A 27,748-nucleotide genomic window follows, 5' to 3' on the forward strand; every position below is an offset into this window, starting at 1 on the left:
TATTTGTAGTTCTTTACTGTATGTTTGTGACTTGATAAAAAAAAGTGCCCATAAAGAGTTTTTACCTTTAAAATAAGAAAGAAATTAAATAAAATTAAACAATTAAAATGTAAAATTCTTAACAGTCATACAAGATTGTGGTATAGAATAAATATTTGCCCTCTTCTCTCAAGTACTGCCACCACATGAAATTAAATTGCAACAAAGTTTTATTTCATGAAAGCTCTTACACTTTTTTCCTTTATAATGTTAAATACACATTATTCACTGCCATGGCAAAAGAAAATATACAGTGTGGAAAATGAAGGGAAAATCTAAGTAGATAAGTAAAACACAACAAAATGTAACTGAAGACGGACATAATATGTTTGTGTTTATGGCTATAATTGTTGCTACTGATTTACGGAGTTAGAATTGGAGGTAGGGTTAAAGACTTGAAATTTTGTTTGTACAATGAAAATCAAAGATGTTGACTGTTGTCAACAGCCCCCTCTAGTGGGACAACTGTGTGCAGCATGTCCTGAACCCATGCCCACTAATCCAGAAGTGTATAATGTAAAATTTGTCAGCAAGGTGCAAGTTTGTTTGGGCCCACCAAGTTAATAAAATACATTCATTGAGTAAGAATGCATCAGACTTGACAAACTATACATTTTCCTCTTTTATTTTGACTTTGGTCTAAGAACAATTTAAGAGTTCTCGTCATAACAATCCATAGAATGTCTTTAAAGAAGGCAGCATTCATTATAAGGAACCACGCTGCAATTCAGTATGAATTAACATTTTTGTGGTGCCACCCAACTAAATATTTTTTTCTCAAATATTAGTTTTCATTGAGAAAACCAGGTCTCAGTCCCTATTCAAGCTTGAACATTTGTAACAAGTTTATGCATGCATACAAGCCGCTCAAGGAAAGGAGAAAAAAAAAAACACAGCATTGTCAAGCTCAGATCTCATGAGGTATATACTAGAAGACCGTGCACAGAGTACAACAAATCTCGAATGTGCCATTTTAGTGCTAATGGCAGAAGTAAGGCAAGTAACTCATCTAGCTAATCTAGGACGCTCGTGAAAAACATTGCCCATGTTTTAACAGTGCATGTTGGTGTTCCAAACAATGATAAACAGACAGGTGATGCATCACTAGCATGTTACAGCGATGAAGATGAATTTAGGTTTGCAACCAATCACCTGGAGCCCATATTTACGGGTACCATCGGCCACATGAGACGACATTCGCTGATGGCTGTAGCCAACTTTTATTTGTTGATGTGAAACTTAAAAATAAATGAGTCGGGGTCTTTTTGTTACTCTCGCTCTAAAGGGGAGTAAGGATTTAATGTTGTATTTACACCTGTACATCCGTCCCAGTGTCAAACAGTAAAGAAGTGGTTTCACATGTGACAAATAAAATAAGTAGGACCATTTGGATTTCTTTCACACAACAGATGTCAAGTCTGAAATCATACCAAAATAAGGATATGATGGGTGTCAGTGTGAAACACTTAGGATGCATCCTTTGAAGCAACGCCTCAAGGTAAGTTCCATCTTGTCTATTCTACTAAGCAGTGCTTGTACTGAGGAGGCCTAAGGTGGTATACAAGAAGTAGTTGGACCATTTTGAAAGGGACTCATGCCAGTGTTTGGCCACAATGTGGGAATGACATGGAGAATGATCAATACGTGTCTTCTCTCCATGCTGACAGTGAATGGAGGGCTGCTTAGCCTGCAGCATTAGCCAATACCTTGCGTCTATTTCAGTTGTGCGAGGCTTGTTGAGTGCAGCTTAAAAAAAAATAAATAAATCACAGCACAAGCATTTGATTTGATTTGCTTTTAGTCTTCTGGCTCATGCATTTTAACGTACATCACTGCAGTATCATTACTGGCCTCTGGAAGTTCACGTGTGCTCGCTAAAACGGCCTGAAAACTATGCACTGATCACCAAAAATGTGCAGATCTGGCCAATGTTATCCACGTTTTACCATGCAAAAGCCATATTTTTAAAAGATGATTCAAATCCCTTTACAAGAGAATGAATGAGGCATAAATTAAACCTTTGCAATCATTAGACAAAGCTAATCACAGAGGAATCACCGTGAAGATACATTAGAAAAATGATACTTATGCTTCTCCTTAAATTTTCAGTCTCTAAAATATACATTTATGAAAACTCTCATTAGAACACCTCAGCATTTGTGTTGGTTGTGCCAGAAATGACATGACGTGTAACAGTTCAAGGTCTAAGATTACAAGAAAGGACTAAACGCATCTCATCAGCGCTACACACTATGCTTTATACAAAACAGTTGTTGGCCCACTCATATCTCATGTCTCCGGTGAGAAGTCATATGCAAACAACAACAGAAAGGGAAGGAAGGAAGTAATCTTTACTCTTATATCCTATTTTTGTAGTTAATATTTAGTCTTACTGAAGCTTATCTTTTAGATTTCCACCACCTCCACATTTACCACCCGACAGAGCAGTGGACCCAGCAGTGTTAAGCCTCCTCTGGTGAAGCAGGCCTCTTCAGGTCCCGGATCTGCTTAATTAGATAGTTCTTCTCATCACAGAACTGCTCATCCTCCGATCTGTCCGTCTGGAAGTGGCTAAGGAACTCCACTAGCTTGGTCTGGTTCTTCAGCAGTATGTCCAGCACCGGCTGAGTCTTGTTAGGGTTTGCAACAAATACCTGGGGGAGCAGAAAAAGGCCACCATCAAACTAACAAAAAATAATCTATGTGCCTGCTGAGTTATGGAAGCTGATAAAGTCCATGTTTGCAGTTCATTGTTTCAGCACTTATATTGTAATAGCTGGATTTTATTGAATTATAACAAGCCACTAAAACTTGTTTTTGTGATGACAAGGTTGGACTCATTATATGAGATAGTGATTAGATAATGATCCAAAATATCATCTGGTGTCAGGGATAACACAGAGATAAGACAGATCAAAGTGAGAACTCAGAGATCAAAGTGAGAACTCAGAGATCAAAGTGAGAACTCAGAGATCAAAGTGAGAACTCAGAGATCAAAGTGAGAACTCAGAGATCAAAGTGAGAACTCAGAGATCAAAGTCAGCTCAACTCATCAAAATAAGACACCAAAATCAGATCAAACAGAATTCAGAGATCAAAGACAGAGATTTAAGTCAAAATTGTCTGGGTATTTCATTGTTGTGCTTGTAATGAAAAGATACAATTTTTTCTTCTGCAGGCCAATGTTAAGACTGTGTTCGGCACCATGATAAGTAGCATGTAGATTCCAAATGTGTGCACACCTTGAAGACATGAAAGGCCTCAAACTGAATATTACGGCTGTTATCTCGAAGCATGTTCATCATCAGCTTCAAGTTCTCTGCCCGACTGATGTACTTCGTCATGACAGTGAAGTTGTGTCTATCCAGAAGAAGTTCCCCAAGAAGCTGAAAACACAGATGTGTAGTTGTATTGTGTGATAAAACAAATGGACATGCTGTTTCCATTAGAGTGTGTGACTCGAATACGAACGAGCTGGTAGAGCCAGCACCTTCAAAGACTGCCGTTTGGTGACATAGTTGTCAGAATGTAGGAGTTTCTCATAATCTGTAAAAACCTTAAAGAAAATTGAAGAGATAATAATTAGACACAGTTTGGAACTTTTTGTTCAGGCTGAAAACCAAAACCTTAAAACTCACCCTGTCATAATTGGTCTCAAGGAAATCTGCACACATAATCTTGTGTCTTGTGAGGAGATCCTTGCAGGCAAATGAAGACACCAGGATGTTAGATAAATACTGTTAGTGCTGCAACGCTGGAAATCTGACAAAAATGGAAGTTTGTGTACCTTGAATGAAGCAAAGGCATCTGAGGCTATGTCAAAGGTTGAGAGCTCCACGTAACAGAAAAAACAATAGAACTCCTCAGAGAAGAGGACTGTCCGTGCCAATGGTTCATGGCGAAGGCACTCTCTCAACATCATTCCACAGTTCAGAGCCACTTCTGCACTCTCATATCTGGACAGGTTAACATGTATCGTTTTTGGAGTCATGCTTCCATCATGATTAATGAAAAATTACATGATCCAGTACATAAAAACTGATGATTATAATGGTCATGAAGGGATTCATTTCAGGTCTGTTGTATTACACTAAATAAAGTTTATCTTGGTGTACCTAATGAACCGACATGTAAAAACATCACAATCAATAACTGGCATTTAACCTTTAAAAATACATACAAAGTTTTTTAAGGAAATGTGTTTTTTTCCTACCCTCTCTATGGTCAGTCAAGAAGATACCTAACCTACCTTCTAGATTTGTGTTAGGGAGCAGAAACCCACAGAGAACTGCTGACCTCTAGTTAGCTCAGCACAGTCAATGGTAATGGGTGGGAAGTGTTAGTATACCTCAATAAAAATCCATCACATACAGTGTTCACCTCAGCTTCAAGGCTTTTTGGGGGTGGGTGTCAATCAACAACCCCTAACAAGAGCTGACAGGCTATTTTATGGTGCTCAGACAGCATGTTTAAAGATGTCCAAAGTTTGGTCTTTCTGTAAGACTGGCAGGGAGACTGAGAACCGTAGGTAGACAATAAACGGCAGTCTCTTTCTCAAAACTGCCCTTTTATGGTGTCTACAAGTTCATAAACCAAATAAGAACAGTTCCATAGTCATTCCCAACGTAATTATTTTATTTATCCACTTACTTCTTAATTACTTATATTATGTCCATATTTACTATTTCATCGGTTACTTCCTTTGATAGTTACTTACCAAGATCAGTCTTGTACACCGAGGAGGAGTATGTCCTCTCTGACAGCTACGTTGGGTTGAAACCGGTCTTCTGTGGTGACTCGACTTGTGCTGCTTGTCAATGGGAGGGGGTACAGCAGGTGAGCTACTGCTCTGTTTGCTGCTTGGACCAGCAGCAGATGAGCTATGCTGGCTACTACTAGCAACTTAACCTTGGCCAACAAAACAAAACATTGGTTGATGACTGGAAGAGTGGCAGGTACTACGAATCATGGCCAACTTTATGACAGAAGATGAGGGGGGTTACTTCCCGACAAACCAGGATCATGGCCCTGATCTATTTCATGAGTTTTGATGGAGGTGTGCTAACACTTCCCATTCACTTCTGTACATATGACAAAGCCATCAAGCAGTTAGCTAGTCTCTGTGGGTTTCAGCTCCCTAATGCAGTACAGAAGAGTGGAAGACATTTAACTTCTGGTTAGATAGGCTCCTGGGTGGACAGCTCATAAGTGCATTTCACTCAAAAATCAGTATGTTCCCTCAATATTTATCTATCAATCAGGCTGTCTTGCATAATAAAACTGATATCCACAGCTGTGAAGAGGCAAGTGGCAAAAATAGCATGTGATCCACTAACACAGCCTCAATTAACCATAATGCAGTGCAGGCTCAAAGAATGATACTCTTTGGATATGCAGGGTGACTCAGTTTTAGAGAAGTAAAACCAGCACTCTCTTATCACTCTTTTCATCTACATGTCTAACCCACAGTGAATGCAACAAGTTCATGCTCGCTCTCTGGGAGATGTTGAAACACATTCCAGGTAGGTAACATGGAAATCACAAGGCATGTCAAGGAAAAGAGATTCTCACTTAAAGGTTTTACATTTCTTTCAACTTCGTCATGTCAGTCCTAATCGTATTTAACAGTTTGAGTATTTTATGATGCACTTCCTTCAAAATAGAACGGCAACCAATATATGACATACATCAAACATAAAGTCCCTGTACCCAATAAGATGAACTTACCCTTTTAGAAGCATGAAGAGGATCTGTGGGTGTGTAGAAATGTATTCTACTGTGGGCGTGCGGGTTCCAATCTGACGTCTTACAATATTACTGAACAACTGTACCACATCCTTTTTCCCCTGTAAAAAAAATCCCTCGGATGAATGTCTGCGTGATGATAAGAACAGCCTTAGGCATGGATGTTCAAACCATGCATACACACTCCCGCTGTCAATTTATTGTATGCCATGAGTAATCAATACTTTTTACAAACACACAGTGTTCAGTATTTTACCCACCTCAAAATCAATCCTCTGCAGATTTGCAATGAGAGAGATGAGCAGGTTGGTGTTGTATAGCTCTTGTGCAAGCTGAGCCACAGCCTCAGTCTGAGGCTCCTTGTCACCTGTTCCACAAAGTACCTCCTTTAGGGTAGCAAGATGTTTGGACACCTCCTCTGCAACCTAAGTGGGAGAGCAGTCATGGTGTAAGACTGTCGCTTTGATGACAAGACTTCATATATATATTAATTTACGACACTTTCTGACCTTTTCACACTTTTTACCGTCCCCTGCTTCCAGTTTTTCCAAACACGTCACATTCTCTTTCAAACTTCTCACTACCTCTGCTGGGCTCTTCTGAGATTTCCCAAAAGGAAAAGGCATGACTGAAAAAGAGTTAATTCAAGCCCAGAATGAGGAGAAATGAAACAAAGTTTCACTTGGTTGTAGTATTAACAAACTTCCAAAGACATTCACCTGACGAAAGCAAGGCCCCAGCAAGGTAATTAGGTTTACGTTTCAACTATGATGATCCAATGGAACTTAGCAAACACTGCTAACATTCACTTGAGTAGCTTTCCGAATTAGGGACGTACATTAGAGCTAAAGGATGGGTTAGCGTTATATTTACAGTTTCTCCAAGCTAACATTCGCCTACTCACACAAACGCTACGTTTCTAACCAATAGTAGGATGTCTCGAGGACGTTGAAAAAGTCAAAACTACAACGACGTTCATCAGCAAAGTTAGCCTAGCTGCTGACCTAGTTAGCTGTAGCTAGAATCGAGTCCGTCTAAAAGAGGGAGCACCCAAGGAAACGGACATAACACACTGCTGAAATATTCAGTTCAAGCTGTCAGGACTCACCGACTGAACTCTGGTGGTGACGCTGCAGAAGGTTCGGTGACTAAAGGTTAGCTAGCCGGCTAGCAAGTTGTTCCCACTTTCCCTTTCCACGGCAAGGTTACATAGAAGTGCCTGTAACGTTATCTGAGATCTCCAGCTTTAGCGGCCAAACTTTCATTAATGTGGCTACAAACTGAGCCAGCAAATGACCTTCATAACTCTGGTATTTCATGAAAATCTCGCGCCTCCAAAACCTCTGTCCCCTAACTTGCTAGATACCTGTCATGTAGCGAGAGTTGCTGGACTGGCCGGTAGGACAACTTCATTTCCCTATTGTCTTCTGTTGTAGTCCCTGTCCTCCCCTCATCCCCGGGGACGCTGGGCGGGTGTGTTTTGTTTTACAAATTAACTTACAGTAATTTCGGCCAATGGCGTTAATGGTAAACAAAAAAAAAAATCATGGCAACGCCCTCTGTAAGGTGCGCATGTTTCAAGGCCTTGTAACAATTGTGTGGGTGGAGACATAAAGCATCACGTGAGGTCCCTGTAACCGCACTGATTTGTAACCTTAACCAAGCGCACCTATTCTTAATTTTCTCGAATAGGAGCCGGGGGGGGGGAGCAAGGAGGGAGAAACGTTTTCATGAAAATTGATTAAAAAATCATTCAGAAAAATTGGGATCAGAACAGGCTTCCATATGTTCTGATCAAAGATTATCTTTCAAATTTACTGTTGAATGTTAGAAATAAAGGTGGCAATGTCATTTTCTCTGAAATTTTATCAGATGAGGTCAGGCCTGTGACTCAAAAGGATGGAGCAAAAGGAATTGCCATGCATGTGCAACCAAAAAATGAAGAAAAAAACAAACAAACGTTGTCTTTGACTAAAACATTATTAAAAAATAAAATAAGATTACCAAAATATTCAAAAACTAATGTTACTACTTTTATCATAAAAGTAACCTCCCAGAGCTTTCTGCAGATAAAAAATATGTCTAGACCCTTCTTTTCTCTTTTTGTGTGATTGAGAAGTGTTAGTATACATTTGTGTGTTCTGGTTGAAATCGATAAATGTTGGGCTCTTGTCTGATCCAGAGGTAATCATCCTTGTCCTCTCTTACAAAGTTGGCCATGATTCGTACCGAGAGTTGCTTTTCTCGTCACCAACAATCATTTGGATTTATTTGCCAAAACTGTGTGGCGCACGAACCACTGCTCCCAATCGGGAGAGTGGTTCCAGCTATATATTCTAAAATGACACTATCACAAAAATTGAAATTGCTTTTTTATGGTGAATGTTAAGCACAATATAGTTATATTAATGTCGGCAAAGGCTGTTTGACTGATTGCTGTGTATTTGATGATGCACATCCACCACTATTTATTGTGCTAAGCTAACTAGTGGTCTGCTTGCCTCTGAGGGTCTCAGCTCCGTCTTGCATGAAAGGCAAGAACAATATTTTTCTGTTTGTCAGGCTCTGGAGGAGATGGAAAATATAAATTGTTTCACAAAAACTGAGTGTGTTGCTTTAAAGACAGAATTATGTGCACAATGAAATGCACTGTTGACAAGTTGTGACAGTGGCTTGCTGCAAAACCCCCCTAATGATGGTGTTTGCTAATGGGGAGAAGGCAGAGCAAATTTTTGTTCCAAGTTCATTGGAATTTGAGGGGCCATGCATTGTGAAACATTACCAAAACTCTCTGCCTAATCTCTGGCTGTGGTTTCAGAGTTATGTCTTTAATTTCTGTGTCTGATGGTCTTTGCTTTTCTGTCTTTCATCGGGATTACTCACTAGCCTGATTATTAAGAACATTTAAGAAGGAGTGGATCTTGGCTTAACAAGAATGCCCTGATTAGCTGTTATTCACTTATTGAGAACATCTGATCTGAGTGTTCATTGGATTGAGATGATTTTACTGACTGGCTGATGAAGTGTGAAGACACTTGATTAGAAGGTCCCATAGAGGCAACTCTCTTTTCCCTTACCCTCTTCCCCAGTTTTTCCATCCATCTTTGATGTAACCCATAAAGTCAACATGTAAAAAATTAGTACACGATTATGAAATATGACGCTGGGATAGGCTCCAGCCCCCCCGCAACCCTTAATGTAGGAATAAGCGGAGGACAATGGATGGATGGATGGGTTATGAAATGTATTGCTTAACTCTTAAACGATGTTCCATGGTTAACTAAGCACTAATTAACCATTATTTATTTGCCCTTATTTGTGCCACAATGCATGTTTAAGTCTGCACCTTCTTGCAAAATCCAAATATTCCCAGGATTCACCACGCTCTTGCGCTACAGAACAGCCACGCACTGCAATATTGTTGGGAGCAAGGCCCTGGTCGTTGCTGCTTGCAGCTTTAATCAGCGGTCCTGGTTAGTGGCTCTAAGTTTAAGCTGGCTCATATTTGATTTGAGAGCTGTGCTCCAGGTGCTTTCGAATTCATGCTTATGCTTTTGGTTTATGGGCAACTTTGATATGGGGAAGTTTGGTTAAGCACGCCCTGCTCCCATGTGCTGCCCCCTGCCCGCATCTTTTCAAAACTGCAACTCCGCTGTACAAATCCTACCCAAGACTTTTATTTTGAAACTCACCAACGGATATAAATTTTGCATGAACGTTCCAGCTAGTTTGACGCTAGTTCAGTAAAAGCACACGATTACTTGTGAAGGACGGAGAGAAATAGAGTAGGTGCTTGTAGCTGTTTGCCGGCTTCATAGCATTTTGGCGCGATAAGACGGTTTCGGCAGGTAAGCTGCGGGTTGTGTATGGGCGGCGAGGCGATAGATTGTGTGTTTTATGGCCTATTGTCGTATTAGGCCATATTGCTGGTGCTCAAGCCGAGCTATTCTCTTTTCTCAGGGAGATATCACGTATGGCGCTCTTCCCTTCCCAACGGTTCGCAAAGACCCGCGCCTGTCATGATCATTTCTCTCATTTAAAGGGCAATATTCGCAGTTTTTACGCTTTGCCAAAGAAACAGAAAGTCCATTTGTCATATTTTCCTCACACTGACCTTTATTCCCTCGCTTAAAGGGCCTTGAGATGGATTTTGGGGCGTTGAGATATTCTTTGTTAAATTATTTCAGTTATTTCTAGTTTGGCAGGGAAAGAGGCACACACACCCCCTTTAATTCAAAACTTTCGAAGAGAAATTTTAGGTTGAGTTTTCTTGTTTCGCTAGCTTTTAGAACAATTGTGCCTCCGTAATGCCGTGTAACATACAGAAGCGACATGGGATAATTTTTGAAAGCGAAGAGAGTGAAATAAAGCATATTTGGCGTTGTTTACATGGGCTTATTCGGTGTTTGCACGCTGCTGTAGCCGCCGCATTGAATCCTGGCCCTGCTAGCATGGCAGTCATGGCTCGACCTAGGCGTCGCAGCACACTGCTTATGTGATTTAAAACATAAACTTTCGTTTTTACTCCACTCCTCTGGCGTATGTATCTTTTAAAACCCTCATATTGAATGCATTCATTGCGCCTGCAGAGTATTAAGGACTGCATCGACGAGACTTCTCTCCAAATGGCAACAAATATTTGAAGGTTGCTCCACTCCTCCAAGGAGCTCACAAATGGTTTACTATTAAATTAAATGGCCATAAAGAAATATTAAGTAAATTTAGCTGAAATAATGCAACAACAGGATAAATGTTGAAATCCCTGAAGCCATGAAGGTTCCACAGCACATTTTCATGGTCTTGATTATTACTGAGTTACTTGCCATTGACAGGTGAATATTGCATTGGCTGGAATAGATTCTACACATCAGTTTGATTCCATATATATAATATGTAATCAGTAATTTTTTTAAATATTTGATTCTATTGATTCGTTAGGCTGTTATTTATTATGTGTGTGTGTGTGTGTGTGTGTGTGTTCTCACACACACCTGGTGCCACTTTCAGCAGCCAGTTGGGAATGCTTGTCCTTAATTGTGAAAGCAGTCTTGACCTTAATGGTTTTCTTTCAACAATTGTATCTATTTTGTCAATTCTTTGGACTAAACCTATAAACTCATTAACACTTGGATGCAGGTATGATTGAGCAAGGTGTACATAACTTGTTTTGTTTCTGTTAAAAAGGTGTACCAACATGTGTAATCCCATGTACTTTTGTTTTTTATTCTGACATTGTTTTTCTTTAGAAAGATTGCTACACAACAAAACTTTGGTCATGTCTGGACAGAGGAAAGGAGCTGCAGCCCGGCTGCCTAAATGTGCCTTTTGCCGAACTAACCGGGAAAAGGAGTGTGGACAGCTGCTACTCTCGGAGAGCCAGAAGGTGGCGGCCCACCACAAGTGCATGGTGAGGAAAGCATAGTGGTTTGCACGGTAGAAGCTGTCAGCCTTTCATAATGTCATGCTCATTTACACTTGTCACATACACTCCACTGGTAATTTCTTGAATCCAAAAATGTTGCCTTCTATGAGCTTTTATGATTGGATTGCCATCTATAATGAATTTCAACTTTTTTGCCAAGAGTTAAATGTTTAGCAATTTGCATAAATAGCCCAATTACCTATTCATCTGGTGAAATACAGAAGAAAATCAAGAATAGTCACACATATGCATTTTATTTTGATATTCATGCATAGTGCATATGAAAAAGAAACATTCTACTATCATGCTCATAAAGTCTTTATTTTAATATTTTATGAAACACCAAGGGTCAGAGATAAAGGGCTTGGAGGGAAAAGGGAAAATAATACCCAATACTACGAATGAGAATGTTTTTACGACTTTGCTATTGTTAGTTTTTGCAAACCCAAAACTGACTTCTCTGAAGAGTTTTTACCCAAACACTTACCCTCAAATTTCCTAATTGATTCAAAGCTGAAGGTTTCACTGGTTTCCTTAGCATAATGTATGTAAGATGTAAATAAATTGTGCTAATTAATGAACAGTTGTATACATCAATGTTGCTATCAGGAAATTTATGATATAGATATGGTCAGAGGGGACTTTCTGGACAATAACACAAGGACTTGGGTTCTTAGAGTAGTTCGCCTTTCTAAGTTCACTACAAGCAAACCTATAAATAGGGCTGAGCAATCTTATCGATTCTGCGATATATATCGATATTTTGTCTCCCCAAAGAGTATCAATTTTTCAGCCGCAAGTATCGATACATTGAGCCCCATTCAAATCTCCTGTGTCCTGCACTTAGCAGGAAGAGCAGTTCAGTCTTCCAGCCGCTAGTGTCGCTGTAGAGCATTTCTCATCCGGATAGAGCGGAGAGATTCAGGAGAATGGCAGCGCGTATAAATCCAGCGCCTGCATGCTTAAATGCAGATGTGTGGGAGCATTTTGGGTTCAAAAACAAAAAGGAAAGTGACGATGTAGACAAAAGTATGGCGGTTTGCAAACTATATCACACAAACGTTAAGTAGTCTGGAAATAACACCAACCTGCAAGCCCACCTAAAACGTCATCTCCCGGACAAGGAAATGCTAACTGAGGCTGAGCCAAAGAAGCTGCGGTGCGACGCAAAACAAACCACGCTGGACAGTGACAGCGGTTGTTGCCACAAGTTCCCATCTTCTTCACCGAGGTCGCAGAAAATCAAGGAGTCCATTCCCTGCTTTATTTGTCAGGATTTGAGACCTTAGTAGGTGGTGGAAAACACCGGCTTGAGGTGCATGGTGAACACGGTGGAGCCCCGCTATGCTATTGTCACCTGCGAATTGAATTATTGGCTGCCATGGTTTATATTTAGTTAACCTGGTGGCTAGACTGGCTGGTAGCTACAGTACCTCATTTGTTCAGTATCAAGCTAAAAAAGCTGCCAAAGAAGGCCACTTGCTGCACTTTAACTCTCCATTGTTCACTTTACTTTCCAAAAGCTTGAAAGCTACAATTTGCACTCCGTTTCAATAAATGTAACTAATTTTCTCACCACATCTTAGATTCATTTTGTCCAGCATTTGCAAGCTGCCAGTCAGAGCCATATATTGTGTAACTGGTGCTTTCAGTTCAATTAATTCAATACAAGTCAATGGAACACTCACAAGATGTCACCAAAATCACTTTGTCCCTTTAAAATCTTTCAGAAAAGGTTGTAAGTGTATTGAATTTTATCGTGAGCTGAATATCGTAAAATATATCGTATCGTGAGACGAATATCGTGTATTGTATCGCGAGATTAGTGTATCACTACAGCCCTACCTATAAACATTTTCAGTTTTTGACAATTAATTAAATAATATGCTAATACCTTAACTTGCCCAACATGAACGTCTTGGCAACCAAGCTTTGTGTCATCTGTTAAATCCAACGATAACATTGAATCTTAAAAGTTCACAGGAAAAAACATTTCTGCGTTTCATATAGGCCACATAAGGGTTTTCAATAGGCTAATTTGGTGATGACGTTTTCACAGTTAAAGGTAAAATGAGTAGCGTTTATCTGCTATTGTTTAACATCGCAACAGGCTCCACCCTTCCTTGTCTCACGCCAACTTATTACTCCTAAAGAACACAGACCCCTCAAGTGGCTTGCCAGGACAAACAAATCCCATTTTACTCCCAGTGATCTCACATACCAGGACCTGTATACTCAAAGGAGAAAGACTTGATGAGGTACAGCAGGCCAGGCAAATACTGTGTGTACCATATTTGTCTGCTGGCTTACCTTACAGCACTGCACTTGTGGAACCTGCAGGAACACGAGAAAAGCTGCTGCAGCCAGGAAACTGAAACGCCTGTATTGCCTTAACTTATTACTAACCAGTCCTTCCAGAAAAGTGCTGAGTTTGTTTGTGACTGTAGGCAAAAATCCTTGATTATGTGGCATGTTTTCTTTAAAAAATGTGATGAAATATGTGGGATATTTATGCAATGTATCTGCGAAGATGTGACTTTTTGCAAAAAAAAAAAAATGTGGGGATTATGGAATCATGCAAGCCCTGCATATTTCGCCCATTTTGTGTGTAAATCGGCGATTTATGTGGCGAAGTGTGGGGTCTTTCAAAAAAGTGACCCCGCGTGAATGTGCAGACTGTGGCTGATTATGCATTGAGTTATGTGATGGCATAACGGCATTTTTCTGGAGGGACTGTAACAAAAACCCTTCATTAGAAATACATGTAATTATCAAAAATATAATCATGGTAAATCTACTGTGTTAACACTGGAAAAGAATCCATCCATCCGTCCATCCATCCATCCATTTTCTTCCGCTTATCCTGTTAAGGGTTGCGGGGGCTGGAGCCTATCCCAGCATCTATGGGCGAGAGGTGGGGTTCACCCTGGACAGGTCACCAGTCCATCGCAGGACCAACACATAGAGACAGACAACCATTCACACTCACAGTCACACCTACAGTCAATTTAGAGTATCAATCAGCCTCGTCTCCTCTTGATGTCTTTGGACTGTGGGAGGAAGCTGGAGTACCAGAGAGAACCCACACAGGAACAGGGAGAACATTGCAAACTCCACACCATCGTGCCGACCCCATCAGAAACCATTAGACTTTATTACTGTTTTTATTTTGACTTTGGCATTAATGATATTGCCTAAAACAATGGCCTAGATAAAAATGTAACAACTCTGTGTTTCTGTAAAGCAATTAATATATACATATAAAGTTTAATTGTTAATGCTATAAATTATTACCTTCAAACATGAGAGGATTCCCACAAATATGCATTTGATCATTTTGTTCGATCATGAACATGTGCAAAGGCTCACAAGTTGGTGATATTGAGATGTATGTATTTTTCCATCTTCACCCTCTGATGATGGGAGGTTATTTGTTGTGAATGATAGTATTGCGTATACTGTTTAAACCTGAATATGCACTGGGACGATCGGCAAAATTTGACTTCATTGGGGTGATGCTCAGTTACGTTTGCTATGGTGAAGCCTACTGGCCCCATACTAGCTAGCTAAGCTAGCCAACAGACACTTACCTGTTCAAATGCATCCACGCTGACTTTGCAACGCTCTTTATCCCATCTTCTTACCCAGAGAGTGCCGGTGAAAGCCGGGTCACTCAGGTTCTAACAAATTTTGTCCACTCCAACTCACCTTAAGCCTGATTTATGCTTCTGCGTCGCGTCGACGCCATACCCTACGCAGACCCCGACACGGACCCTACACCGTAGCCTGATGCGTGGTGACGTGAACGTCGAGGACTGTGATTGGTCCGCTCAGAACGTAATTTCCGGTTCAGTCGCAGCCCTATGGTCGCAGCACAACAACACCGCCATTTTCAAAGTTTCTGTGGTGAAAGCTCCAAGAAAAAATGGACCAAGCCAAAGAAAGGATTATCGAGGAGGTACGCAAGTACGACCACCTCTACAACTCCTCTTCGTGTGTGAATTGTTGTCTGTGACCGGAAGAAAACCAAGGAATCCGACAAGAGCCCCCTGTAAACAATACAAAGACAAAGCCACACACCCCTAGCAGCTTGGCGGTGAAATGCAGAGCAATGCGTTCCCTCGACACAGAACTGTAAATGCTCACGCCGTCGACGTGACGCAGAAGCATAAACCAGGCTTTACTCCTTACTCACATTCTTCCTCTGAAGCATATTTGTAACCCAGTGTGGCACCTCCACAGTGGGGCTCACAGACACTCACCAGGATTGTCAAAGAACATTAAATATTTGAAAATATATTCAATACTTCAGACTCTCATACGATCCTAGCCCATACCACGCAGTAGCACAGCAGGTACCCATACAGTTCTGTTCTTCCGCCACTATTAATGCACCCTTGAGCTGGTTTGACAATCAACCACCATTAAACCTCATAGGAGAAGCCACACGAAAGAGAAACCCACCTGTTTGGTGCGTGGGACAAAAATGAGCTGAAAGTGTTTCATGTGCAAGTATTGATGGCAGAAGTGGACAGTTGAGAATGGGACTCAACTGAAAGGAGAGTGATTTGCACTCCAGGCAATCTAAGCCTGCATTTAGAAGTTCTTGGGGTTATTGTTAATATTTAATAAGAATATTCCCAATATTACATTTTGCCAGCTTTGAAAGCCCTAGTACACATCTGTGTGCTGTTATTGGCTGGAGGGTCATAGCCCCAAATGTGGTAAGTAGGGACTGGGGAAATGGTCATGAAGAAAGTGCTAGTGCCCAAGTTACCATGGGCATAACAACAAAAACAACCAAATAAGTAAAAATATCCAAATATAAGCAGATGGGAAAGACATGTTGAAACAAATACAGCCACTTACTTTTTAATGGGTTCTTGTCTTACCTTTATTTTTTTTGTCAAAGATGCTACTTGTCAGGCTTTTAAGGTTCTGTCTTAATTTTTCTGGTGTTATGAACAAATAATGTTTCACGAAAGAAAAATGAGGAAAACATTGTTAAATTTCCATGGTTGATTTCCTAAATGGACGGCACGTTGGTGCAGTGGTCAGCACTGTCGCCTCACAGCAAGAAGATTCTGGGTTCGAATCCTGGTTCGGGCACGGGATCTTTCTGTGTGAGTCTGCATGTTCTCCCCGTTCCTCCCCAGTCCAGAGACATACAAATGGGGACGAGGCTGATTGATACTCTAAATTGACCGTAGGTGTGACTGTGAGTGTGAATGGTTGTTTGTCTCTGTGTGTTGGCCCTGTGATGGACTGGCGACCTGTCCAGGGTGAACCCCGCCTCTCACCCGACAGCCATTGGGATAGGCCTCAGTCCCCCCGCGACACTCAACAGGATAAGCAGAAGAAAATGGATGGATGGATTTCCTAAATTCATCAGACAAGTATATTGCGAAGCAAATGACTCCTGATGGAATTGTATTCATCCTATGTTTGTAAAGAGTCTATGAGCAGCATGAAAAGCATTATATAAATTAATTTTTATTGTAAATGATCCTGAAAGCCTCCAATTTTTTCAAATTAAATCTCAGAGAGATCCTGACCTCATTTTTCTGTACCCTTGGACACATCTTTTAGAGACATGGAAAATGAGCATGCGGTCACGTTTTCTGACATGGGTATTAGAAAGAATAAATAAATGCCAAATTTTTTTTCAAATTTGCCTGAAGCGAGTGTGAAACATCACTGTGTACACGGGAATGAAGTACTGAGAAAAATTCTCAAATAACTTCTTTATATTTGTCCTGTTTGTGGCTTGTAGCTTTTCTCCTCAGCCTTGGTCACCTCTCACTCTGACAGTGAAAACATCGGAGGGTTTTCCATTGATGATGTGAAAAAGGAGATCAAGAGGGGGACTAAGCTGGTGAGTATCTGCTCTCTTTCAGTGACAGAGCGGTGAGCAAAAAGCAGCTCCATGGTTTGGCTTGTCGATTGCTCTTCAGATATGTTCTTCCTCTAGATTTCTGCCAGGGAATTGCAAGCTAGATGGTATTGGGGAATGTTTTGAAATACATTTTATAAACTCTGTTCAAACTGAAGTAAGGAGTTACTTGAACATAAAATTACTGAGAGTGTATTGTTGGTGAATAAGTAATACATCACCTTCAGTTTTTTCAGTGTCACTTTAATTAATGGCATTGTGGGTAACATCACAAGCAGCAGTATATCAGATCGCACTTAAGTAAATGAGAGAAGAGAATGTCAGCTTTTCACGTAAGTATTGAATAGACAGATATTTGATACTTACATGTGATATGTGTTTTCTTAATGTCTTACTTTAGGACATTTTGTTCTTTATCTTTCTTGTTTCTCCATCCATCCATCAATTGTCTACCACTTATCCAGTCAAGGGTTGGGGTAGGGCCTTCAGGCAAGAGGCGGGGTTCACCCTGGATGGGTCACCAGTCCATTGCTTGGCCAACACATACAGACACACAACCACTCACACTCACAGCCATGCCTCCGGTCAATTTAGAGTATCTGTGGGAGGAAGCCAGAGTACCCAGAGAGAACCCACGCAGACACAGGGAGAACACGCAAACTCCACAGAAAAAGACCCTGTGCCTGAGTTGGGGCTCGACCCAGAACCTTCTTCCTGTGAGGCGACAGTGCTGACCACTGTACCACCGTGTCGCCCCTTTCTTGTTTCTCTTTTTCTGAATTAGCAGTGGCATTTCTCTGTACTCCGACTTGTTTTGATCTTGTAACATTCAAGTCTTGCCCATAGAGGGTGCTGTCTGACATTTGCATACACCAGCATATTCCCACAATTGCTGGAATACCTGGCTAATGTTCAAGATCTGAAATTGTATTTGCATTATTTTCATAGTAAATGCCTCCTGGTTTTTTTTCTTGTTGTTGTCTTTTTTTGCTTTGTTGTGCTTTGCTTTTAATCCTTAGATGCCCCCCATCTTTGACCACTTCTTTGTTTTTTTGGGGTGGGGGGGGGGTTGTTTAGGGCAATGGCAGGGTAACATCTGAAAGCTGGGATTGAATGTACTGTTTATTCCCCTAGTTCTAGTCATAAATCTGTAACAAAAACTGTTTTTTAGAAAGAGGACTACCATTTTTAAAACAGGTTTGGTGCAAATGTTACAATTTTAACCACTCAAGAATTGATTACAAATATCACATGAAGGCATGAAGACCCTTAAGAACTCCAATTCATACTGTGATTTGGCATCAGTTTTTTTGTACGGCACCTTACAACTGTAGTTGTAGCTGAAAATCTTAAATGCTAAAAATACTAATGATCTGACTTCAGAAAAGGTATCGGGAATCCTTGTGGGGCCTTTGCCAGTTGTCTTCTGCCAGGTTAAGAAGAACCACATATTCTGAGCCACATTAGAAATTTCTCGTCATGAGTTGCTATACTCATGATCGTCAAGCTGCGTGTGCTCAGCCTTGTATCTTGAATATAAAACTCTTTTTATTTTTCTACCCCCTCTCCAGATGTGTTCATCCTGTCACCGGCCGGGTGCTACGATTGGCTGTGATGTGAAGACGTGCCGGAGGACATATCACTATTATTGCGCCTTGAAGGACAAAGCCCAGGTCAAAGAAAATCCCTCACAAGGGATTTACCTGTAAGTCATGTTGCTTCTAGACTCCCCAGCAGTGAATCTTTTTTATATCTTAAAATTTCAGCCAACATCTTTTGCTCTTAAATGTAGTGTTTACTGCCGCAAACATCGGGATGCTTCTCAGGATGGCACTGAAGGTAAGGTTTACTCTAACATCTGTTCTACAATGAAGCGCCATAGATGATTGGATTTGCAGCTAGATCTGTTTTTGCTTTTAGCTATAACACAAATACTGAACAACACTTGTAGTATTTTGAAATGCACCACAGAACCATCGTATCCTCATTCCTCATTTTATATTGTAAAACGCATTGTGATGATAAAGACTACCAGGTAACACACTTACAAATTACCTTCATTTTTTTAAACCCTTTATTCTGATTTAGCAACACGTAGAACATTATTAGGCCTGTGATTCAGTTCAGTTTTTTTAAAGTATCACAAAAATATTTTTTTATACTCCTTGTCTAATCACAGTGACTGACAATGCACCTTGACCGTCAATTGTTGAGACTGAAATGCAACTAGTAGCTAATATAGCCTCCAACAGCTAGATAAGCTACAAAGCTCTTGGAACTCCTCAATCACAGTTTTTGTGGTTTTCACATTTGTGCTCTGCAACCCAATGCTGACTCAAGTGATGTCAATTTTTTGACAGAGGCCTGGTGCTGTTGAGATTTTCACACCTGCATACATAATTCCTGTAACTATTGGAGAAAGTACCCCCTTTTTGGCTTGTCCAGATGGCAGGAACTGATAACATTTTAGTTTAGATTCCGTTTTGAAGAACAGTCTTGGCCCCCACCACAGGGTAGGTACTTTCTCAGCACAGTTTTGACCTTGAGTGATCTAAGTGTTGGTCCATTGAAGATGAGCTGGCATAGCATCACTAACCACCATTTTTAAAACGCTGTAAAAACAGCAGCATTTTGGAAAGAAAATGGTCTGCATCTACCATTGCCTGGCTTATGTCACTTGACCATTCCTACAGGCTATGAAAGTAAAAACAGGCAATTAAAAAGGCCCTTGAGGGAAAGTAGCTCTCCAGTGGCTAGTTCCTGTCACTATTTGGTCTGAAAGTGCATTTTAATAAATGTAAAGTAAACTGGTTCCTATTTAATCCTGATTATTGATTGGTTACCAGATGAAGAGGAAGGTGTGGCCAATGATTCAGACTCATCGCCTCCACAAAGTAGGGGCAGGGGGAGGTTTGAGAAGGGGAGAGGGAAGGTTGGATCTAGAGGCCAGTCAGAAGACACCCGCTCCACCTCCTCGCAGGCAGCAGATGAAGAAAGTTCCTCCCATGTAAGGCATCAGGCCTCCACACACAGGACACGTGTTGTTCACCCACTTTGCGTGTTGAATGTGTGGGTTCTGTAGTTGTGTCTAAGTGGGTCATATTGTGTTCTAGAGAGAGAGGTCACCTCTTCGAGCCAGCCCAGGAGATGGCGGCCAGCGCTGTGGCTTTTGCCATGCTGGTGAGGAAGAGAATGAAACGAGGGGTGTACTTCATACTGACAACTCAAAAAAAGTGGCTGCACACTATAAGTGCATGGTAAGATGTTGTGTGTGAGAGAGCAGCACATTTTGTGAAGTGTTACAAATACTTACCATAAATGTGCACATCTGTGATTTTTCATTTCCAGCTTTTTTCATCGGGGACTGTCCAACTGACCACTACATCGCGGGCAGAATTTGGGAACTTTGATGTGAAAACAGTCATCCAGGAGATCAAGAGAGGGAAAAGAATGGTGGGAAGATTTATCTAACTTGTTGATATATTATTTCAGGAAAATTTGCTGGCAGTTTTAGACTCTAAACTGTTTGTCTTTTTGTTTACAGAAATGTACACTCTGCACTCAGCTGGGTGCGACCATTGGCTGTGAAATCAAAGCATGCGTGAAGACCTACCACTATCACTGTGGCCTGCAGGACAAAGCCAAGTACATTGAAAACATGGCACGCGGCATCTACAAGTGAGGTCCACTTCTGTAGCCACATTGATTTTGGCCTTTCTCAGACTGCTGGCAAATCTTATTTGTTTCTTTAATCAGGTCTTTTTTCTGTCTTTTATGTTATATGCAAGTGATATTGAATTTACAATGTCAAATGTTTTCTTAAGGTTACAACCGAAGCGCACTTCACTACTTATATTTTGGGGGGGGGGGGGGGGGGGGCAACTGTGGTCGTGACCGGTCAAAACGCTATTCTTCCATGCTATCTCTTGAAAAACGGTCATGATCTAGTAGGTTCTGTCCAACCTCCCCTCCCAACGGGCCAATAGACACATGATTAAGTGTCTGTCCACAGACTATTGTTGTCTGTATTCTCTTTCATGTTTGTCTGTGAACTGCTGTGATGTTTACTGCTGTGGTCTTTGAACCGCTGCAGTGTTTAGCTAATGTAGCCTACATGGAACCATTCTCGCCTTGATACATTTACACCTCCAAATGTGGTTTGGATCACATTTACAAAATTCACATTTTTGCTGCTCAAATTGTCTTAATACATTCTTGATTTGCCAAAAATCTGATGTAGTCTGAACCAGGTCAAATAAAATCCAAAGAGGGAGACACCTACAATGTTTCACTGTAACAAACCTTGATTGAACCATAACAGACTTTTGAAGTTGTCATGGGGCTAGAAATGTAGATAATCAAGAAGTATGCAAAAATGAAACCATATTATCCCAGAGATGGATTCTCCATCTTGCACAGATCATATTATCAGGATTCAGCCACTTGACTGGTACCGATATGTTTAAATAATAACTGATATCTGCAGATGCTGATGACATGCTGATATTATTGGAAATCAACAGTATAAATAGTATTGTCCTAGAGTTGGTATACCCACTGATAGTCTATCATAAGAGCGGTCGGCCAGGTTTGGATTGATAGATTTGTCAAAGGGAAGAAGGACAAGATAAACACTACGAGTAAAGTCTGTCTCTCAGGGATAAGTTCACTCTCTGAGCCCTACGGTGGCAGGTACACTTTGCTACATGTGGCACAGAAGTACTCACGAATGATTTGACACTTATGGATACTGTTCAGGCCTACATTTGATACTCCATTAATGATAATTCTGTCGAAATTGATCATCTACCAATGTCCACAAGCAACCAGTGGGAGGGGTGAACTTTCTGGTTGTCTACTACCTGTAGCTCTATTATAGAATAATGCCCTTTTCACACTGAAAAACACGAGTAAACGCGGGTTTTTGGCCCCGCGTTTACTCGGCATTAGGGCGCATTCAAGCTTCGAGAAGACCCGGGTCTGACCTCCCACTTTGGGGGCTGCATGCCTGTGTTTTTCTCTCTCGTACGTCATCGCGCTGACAACATCATCATTTCACATAAACGTGTGCCGGAACACTGAGAGGTAAACAAACGACAACATGGACTTCGCTGAGTCGAATGTTAGCGTTGTTGTTGCTTGCATTGCAATGTTGTCTCTTTTGCAAAGCATACAAACTCGGCGCAGATTAGAAAATGTTCAAGTGCTAACTCAGCGAAGGACGATGGAGTTTTGGGCGAGTCTGGAAGGGAGCCGGAGAAGCTACAGGCGAAGCCTGACAGGCAGCACAGTGACAAAATCAGGATGCGACAGGAAGGTTGTGTGAAACCTGAGACGACGCGGGGTTGCGTTTTTCACATGGCAGGCGAGCCGAGCCGAGCCGCTAAACACCTGAGTCACTTGACGAGTCGGTGGACGCGGGTCAAAATGCAGAGTCGACCCCTTCAGAGTGCCCAAGAACCCGTGTTGACCCGCGTTTTTGGTGCAGTGTGAAAGGGGCTAAAGATTTTACCTGTTTTACACAAAAAACAAAATAATACATTTAGTAGTCAATGTACAGTTTCTGTGTTAAAATACCGTATTTTCCGCACTATAAGGATTATAAGGCGCTCCTTCAATGAAGGGCCTATTTTGCTGCGCAAAAGGGAATGTCAACAAAACAGTCAGATTAGTCAGTCAGTCAAACTTTATTAATTCAATCATTAGAATACAAACCAACGTTCTGACAACTCCGTTCAGTTCCAAAACAAGTTAGTGCATTCACAGTACGGTACCAGTAGCTGCTGACTGATAGCCTTGAGTTTGAACTCTGCGTTGTAAGCGTGTCTCTTGAAAGGTGCCATTTTGGGGTCTTTCTACACACACAAGTGGTGTGGGACTGGAATTCCCCTTTACCCTTTTTACCGCTGTTACTTCGGCGATGCCCCCTGACTACGGTAGCCATAATTAACCAATATTGATCCATATATAAGGTGCATCGGATTATAAGGCGCACTGTCGGTTTTTGAGAAAATTAAAGGCTTTTAGGTGCGCCTTATAGTGCGGAAAATGTGTTCAGTGAGAATCAATCACACTGCTTTGGTAGGTATTGTTCTCAGTGGGTTAACTGTGTGTGTACACTTTTGATATAATATTTTAAATGCTGGTTATAACGGTTTTGTGTTTCCCTTCGTTTGTTAACAATGTTACCTTTTAACAGTCTTTTTTTTCAGCATTGCAGTTCAAACTAGTTTGATGCCTCCAAAAATATACATTTAATTGTTAGAGTAATATCATAAATGTGTGACCAACAATCATTTAAAATCTTGATTACTAATCTAGAGGGAACACTCTTGATCAGGGGCAGCCTGGTTTTGGAGCCCCTCAGACTGCCTCGTTTTGGATCATTTCTGTAATTTGAAAGTTACAAACTCTCCTGTGTTTCAGACTATATTGTAAGAACCACAGTGGCAATGAGGAGAGGGATGAGGAAGATGAAGAACGAGAGAATCGCAGTAGAGAAAGGGCAGCAATCGACCGTGGAGGAACAGTGTCAACAGAAGTGAATGGCAACTAGGTACAGCATGGGTATACCCGATAAGTGTTTCTTGTCTTCTGGGAGATATCGTCATTTCACAGGCTGGGGGGATGGTGCGTGAAGCAGGTGTACTTTAAATCATGACGAACATTGAGAGGTGGATGGGTCAAATACTCAGGTCATGTGACTTCATGCGAACATTCAAAAACCTACTCCTCACAATGAATTATCACACATGGTCAAAGAAACTGGCCATTTGGCGAGTCCTGCTATTTTTTTCTTAAGTTGCCATAGTTTAGGGGGATATCTTGTAAGTGATCTTGGTTGGCAGATGGCGCTGTGTGTGTGCAGTGCATTTGGGGTGTGTTCAGCCTCATTTGGGTATTTACAGGGCAGGTAATCAGAGTGCAAGCCATGGGGCACGGCCTAAAAAAACATTCATTAGACAACCAATTATTCATAGGTTTTTTTTTTGGCATAACATTAATCGAACCAATCAGAATGCCATGTGTTATTCTATTTAAAGCACAGGTTTGAACGGGACTTGGCGTGTTGCCATTTTATGGTAAGCATAGCAAGTCGGGAGAAGTGATCACTTCTAATCTGAAGAAACAAACCTCCTGGCATGTGAAAATGTCATTTACAGGGGCAGCAGAAATCTACCCAAGTCAATGGAGGAGGTGGCAGCCAGTTTTTCCACATTAATGGGCATCAACAGAGCTGCTCAATTTGATTGAAGCTCCCTTTAAATAGCACTTCACCCATAATGCCACTGACCAAAGACCAGCCTCTTATTGATAAATGGCACAAACATTTTCTGGTGACCCAGAATAGCAGTACACCATGGTTGAGCCAGACCGCACCTTATCTACATATTCAAGTACCTGCCAGCACAGGCAGAGTGCATATTCATTCGCTAGTTAAAGGGTTAGGGCACTTGGCATGATCATGTTGTTTGCAACGACTTGACATTAGCGATGACACTTGTGGTTGGCCCAGTATCAGCGTGTGCCTTACGTAAGATAGGACCCCAGAACTTAATAAATGGGCATTTTATGTCTTCATCTTGGAGGACACGTGGCCAGACATAAAACAGAGAACATCCCAGACGTTATTCTGTTTTGAGTCCTATGCACTACAGGTAATAAGTTATATAAAGGTTTGTTTTATTGATTATTATTGTTTATATCTAATTTCATATGAAATGACACATATTTTTAGCTGATTAATTTTCCAAAATGTTAACATGCACTTGCCCTTGTACTTGTACTTGTTTTTTAAGAATTAAAAAACAAGTAGAACAGACAGCCCAAAAATGTCCATTTACAAACTCAAGCGCAGTGGCCAGAATAATCCATTACTTTTATCCAGCTAAATGCTCAAGAAAAGCTTTTGATTTGAGCTAGTAAATGAACTTAAATCCTCCTAGTTGATCGAGCACCGAATTAGAAGTGGTATAGTTGTTCTTTAGCCCCAATCAAAGTGTTTGTACGTTAATGAACACAAAACTGGATCAAGAAGATGTGGATTATACCAGACAATGTGCTTAACAGTTCCTCAAACTGATGTTTTTGGAAAGTTTTTCTGTTGTTTTTTTCGCCTTAGCATTTGTTAACTGTCAGCCGCAATGGCTTTCAAGCTAAATATACTTGGCTGGCTCTGTCTACAATCTGGACCCAAAGGAGAGTTGCAGGAGGGAAGAATGTCTTTGTGAAGTCAAGACATCTATTTGTGTATGTGAAAGCAATACCTGTACACAAATGGGTGTCTAACAAATACACAAGTATTGTTTAAAGAACAACAGGCGCTGACTGCTGTTGGAACCTGACTTGCTCATATACATATATCTGAATGAACTTGGTGTTTTTCTCACAGGTTGACCTGGTGGAAGCGACATGGGGGGGAAAACAGAAGAACTCAAAGATAAGGGAGAGATATTTTTTATACTAAACCTTAGTCTCCATGCCCCCCCCCCCCCCACAAAAAAAATGGACACGATGTGTTTTGAATTAATTGAATGAATTTTTCTCAGCCCAATGGTACTCTCCAGATCTCATGACTGCTACAGAATAGGGAAAAAGCCAAAGCGAATCTTCCCCGAGAGTCCGTTACAATGTATTATTGCCCCATGGAACACTGACACTTCTTCTTCCTGACCTTCTGAAGGACTCCCTTTTAAGAGGGGTCTGTTTGTTACTAGTTGTGCAGCTTGATTACTTTGTTTCTGTAATCATGTCTTAAAAAATATTTTTCATGTTAGCCTTTCTTTCTTGATATGTAATATTTTGCTACTGCATTATCATCATGAGTAACTTTGAATATCTGGATTCCAGACAGCCACAAGTAAAAGTCTGCCAGCATGCACTAGGATCCTCTCACTGCTCAAGATGGCATTTTTGTTTAAGCTACTAAAGGGCAACGTAAAGCTCTTTAAAAGAGTTGGCTTGACTGTGATGTACTGTTACTTGTATCTCTAGAAATGTATCCATGAATGATTTGAAAATAGAAAATATTTTGTTTTACACATTTAATGAAGGAATGAGGTCCTTTATTGGATAAGTGGCTGGTGGGAACAGTGATACAAGGCTTCAAAGAAACGATTGTCACACCAGCACCAGAGTGTTACGGCATCATTGTGTGGCTGTGTCTGAGGCCCATCCTCCCCTCGGAACAACACTTCTCATGCTTTCATATGAAACATTTATTCTGCCTTTTCTATGAATAAATGTGAGCATTTAATTCATAGAAACTCACATATTTTTACACCCGCATCATATCAACAAATGTTTCCATTAGTAAGAATTTACTGATTTTTAAAGCATGGTAAAATTTTAGGATCAGAGGTTTCTTTATCATTATTTATGTGTAGTCACTTCAGAAATTTTGGGATGAGTATCTAAATTCCCCTCCCCTCAAAATATTCTAATCTGAATGGAAAAGTTCAGTATTTCAAGCTAACGGTATTCTTCAGGGTTCATTAGCTTGCATGGGTGATGTATTTCTGGTGGGAAAGTTATCATCTTGGCTTCAGAATTTTTCATTCAGTCTTACTGAATCCTTACTGTAAATCAGCACCTGAGCGCTGAACTTTTTCACACAGCAGCTGAAGATAGACGAAGGCCAAGAGATGATTAAGGTCGGTCACTCAATCGGGATGCAAACACTCAGTTTTCAAGCATCTAAAACCCTTAGGTTGGAGATGCAATATAAAGTAGGGCTACTAAATTCAGGCAAAATCATTCGTAATTCTGACAACATGCTTGCTTTTTATTGTTTCTTGCAGGACTGCTTGACATAAAATTGTTGGATTGTTTTTACTGTGGGGGCGGGGGGGGGGGGGGGGTGAACGTGCACTGTCTGAAAGAAAAAGGTTGCCCTGATTTGTAATAAAGCAGAACCACAAGAATCATTCCCAAACTGAATTTGTCATAATTGTTAGCTCTTGATGGTCTTGTTTTCAAAATTCTGGCGAGCTACTGTAACAGAGAAATGTGCTTAGTTGCCTGAGAGAGTGGTCTGACAGATCAGTGAGGCGACTCTATGAACACCTTCTATATTTGCCTGTCTGCCCGCAGGCCTATTTTGATCCTGGCTTAACTCACAAGAAAAGCCACTCAATTCTAAGGTTATTTCAGAAGGAATTTAACATAGAGAAATTGCTCCAGTCCACATAAAGTAAACCCTAAAAAAGAGCCAACATAAATACATAACCTCTAATGGAGCAAGGAATAACCTTCATGTCGCTGACGGTCGGGGTTAATCATCATTGGGAGCTTTGTGTTGTCAGGTCGCATTCCTTATGTTTCCTCTTTAAGCATGAAGTGGAATGCCAAGGAACAAAACAAGATTTATTAAAAAAAAAAAACTTGGGAACAAAAACATTCCCATCGTAAATCGTCATTTTGAGATAAAGGCCATTGATGAGATGTTGAGTTTTGACTTTATCAAAAGTGTGACTTTTCATATCTCAGAATTTTGACTTCATTTCACAATTGTGGTCCTCGTTACTTCTGATCTGTTATCCTGTCATTTTTGTTGAACCTCCAAAATGTAGCTTCGTATCTTTGTGGTGATCTTGATTTGTCAGCTCATCAATTGGCTCAACTCTCACTTTGATCTCTTCATTGAATCT

The 27,748-nt window shown here is 40.8% G+C and overlaps 2 protein-coding genes across 4 annotated transcripts; one reads left to right on the forward strand and one right to left on the reverse strand.

Annotated features, from left to right (window-relative positions):
- Nucleotides 1-197: 197 nt before the first annotated feature.
- On the reverse strand, nt 198-7,299 carry cab39l1 (calcium binding protein 39, like 1). Of its 2 annotated transcripts, none has more exons than XM_086222967.1 (9): nt 7,151-7,299; nt 6,294-6,412; nt 6,045-6,209; nt 5,767-5,885; nt 3,827-3,995; nt 3,678-3,737; nt 3,530-3,595; nt 3,282-3,425; nt 198-2,693 (listed from the first exon to the last, which is right to left on the reverse strand). In XM_086222967.1, the coding sequence occupies exons 1-9, from the start codon at nt 7,155-7,157 to the stop codon at nt 2,502-2,504; spliced, it is 1,041 nt and encodes a 346-aa protein (XP_086079093.1). In that variant the 5' UTR covers nt 7,158-7,299; the 3' UTR covers nt 198-2,501. The 2 variants fall into 2 exon arrangements, with proteins under 2 accessions (XP_086079093.1, XP_086079094.1); XM_086222968.1 differs by having other exon boundaries at nt 6,893-7,295.
- A 2,197-nt stretch (nt 7,300-9,496) lies between these two features.
- Nucleotides 9,497-26,956, forward strand: phf6 (PHD finger protein 6). 2 transcript variants are annotated; one of them, XM_086222969.1, is made up of 11 exons: nt 9,497-9,632; nt 11,031-11,191; nt 16,980-17,081; nt 18,671-18,804; nt 18,892-18,938; nt 19,946-20,106; nt 20,213-20,356; nt 20,448-20,552; nt 20,644-20,777; nt 23,526-23,655; nt 25,492-26,956. In XM_086222969.1, exons 2-10 carry the CDS (start codon nt 11,060-11,062, stop codon nt 23,653-23,655), a joined length of 1,089 nt encoding a protein of 362 aa, XP_086079095.1. In that variant the 5' UTR covers nt 9,497-9,632; nt 11,031-11,059; the 3' UTR covers nt 25,492-26,956. The 2 variants fall into 2 exon arrangements, with proteins under 2 accessions (XP_086079095.1, XP_086079097.1); XM_086222971.1 differs by having other exon boundaries at nt 9,503-9,632; nt 11,035-11,191.
- Nucleotides 26,957-27,748: the final 792 nt, after the last annotated feature.

The sequence above is a fragment of the Aulostomus chinensis genome, chromosome 13 (genome assembly GCF_037954235.1).
Source record: "Aulostomus chinensis isolate RoL2024-O1b breed Wild chromosome 13, RoL_Achi_v1.0, whole genome shotgun sequence".
Classification (NCBI taxonomy): domain Eukaryota; kingdom Metazoa; phylum Chordata; class Actinopteri; order Syngnathiformes; family Aulostomidae; genus Aulostomus; species Aulostomus chinensis.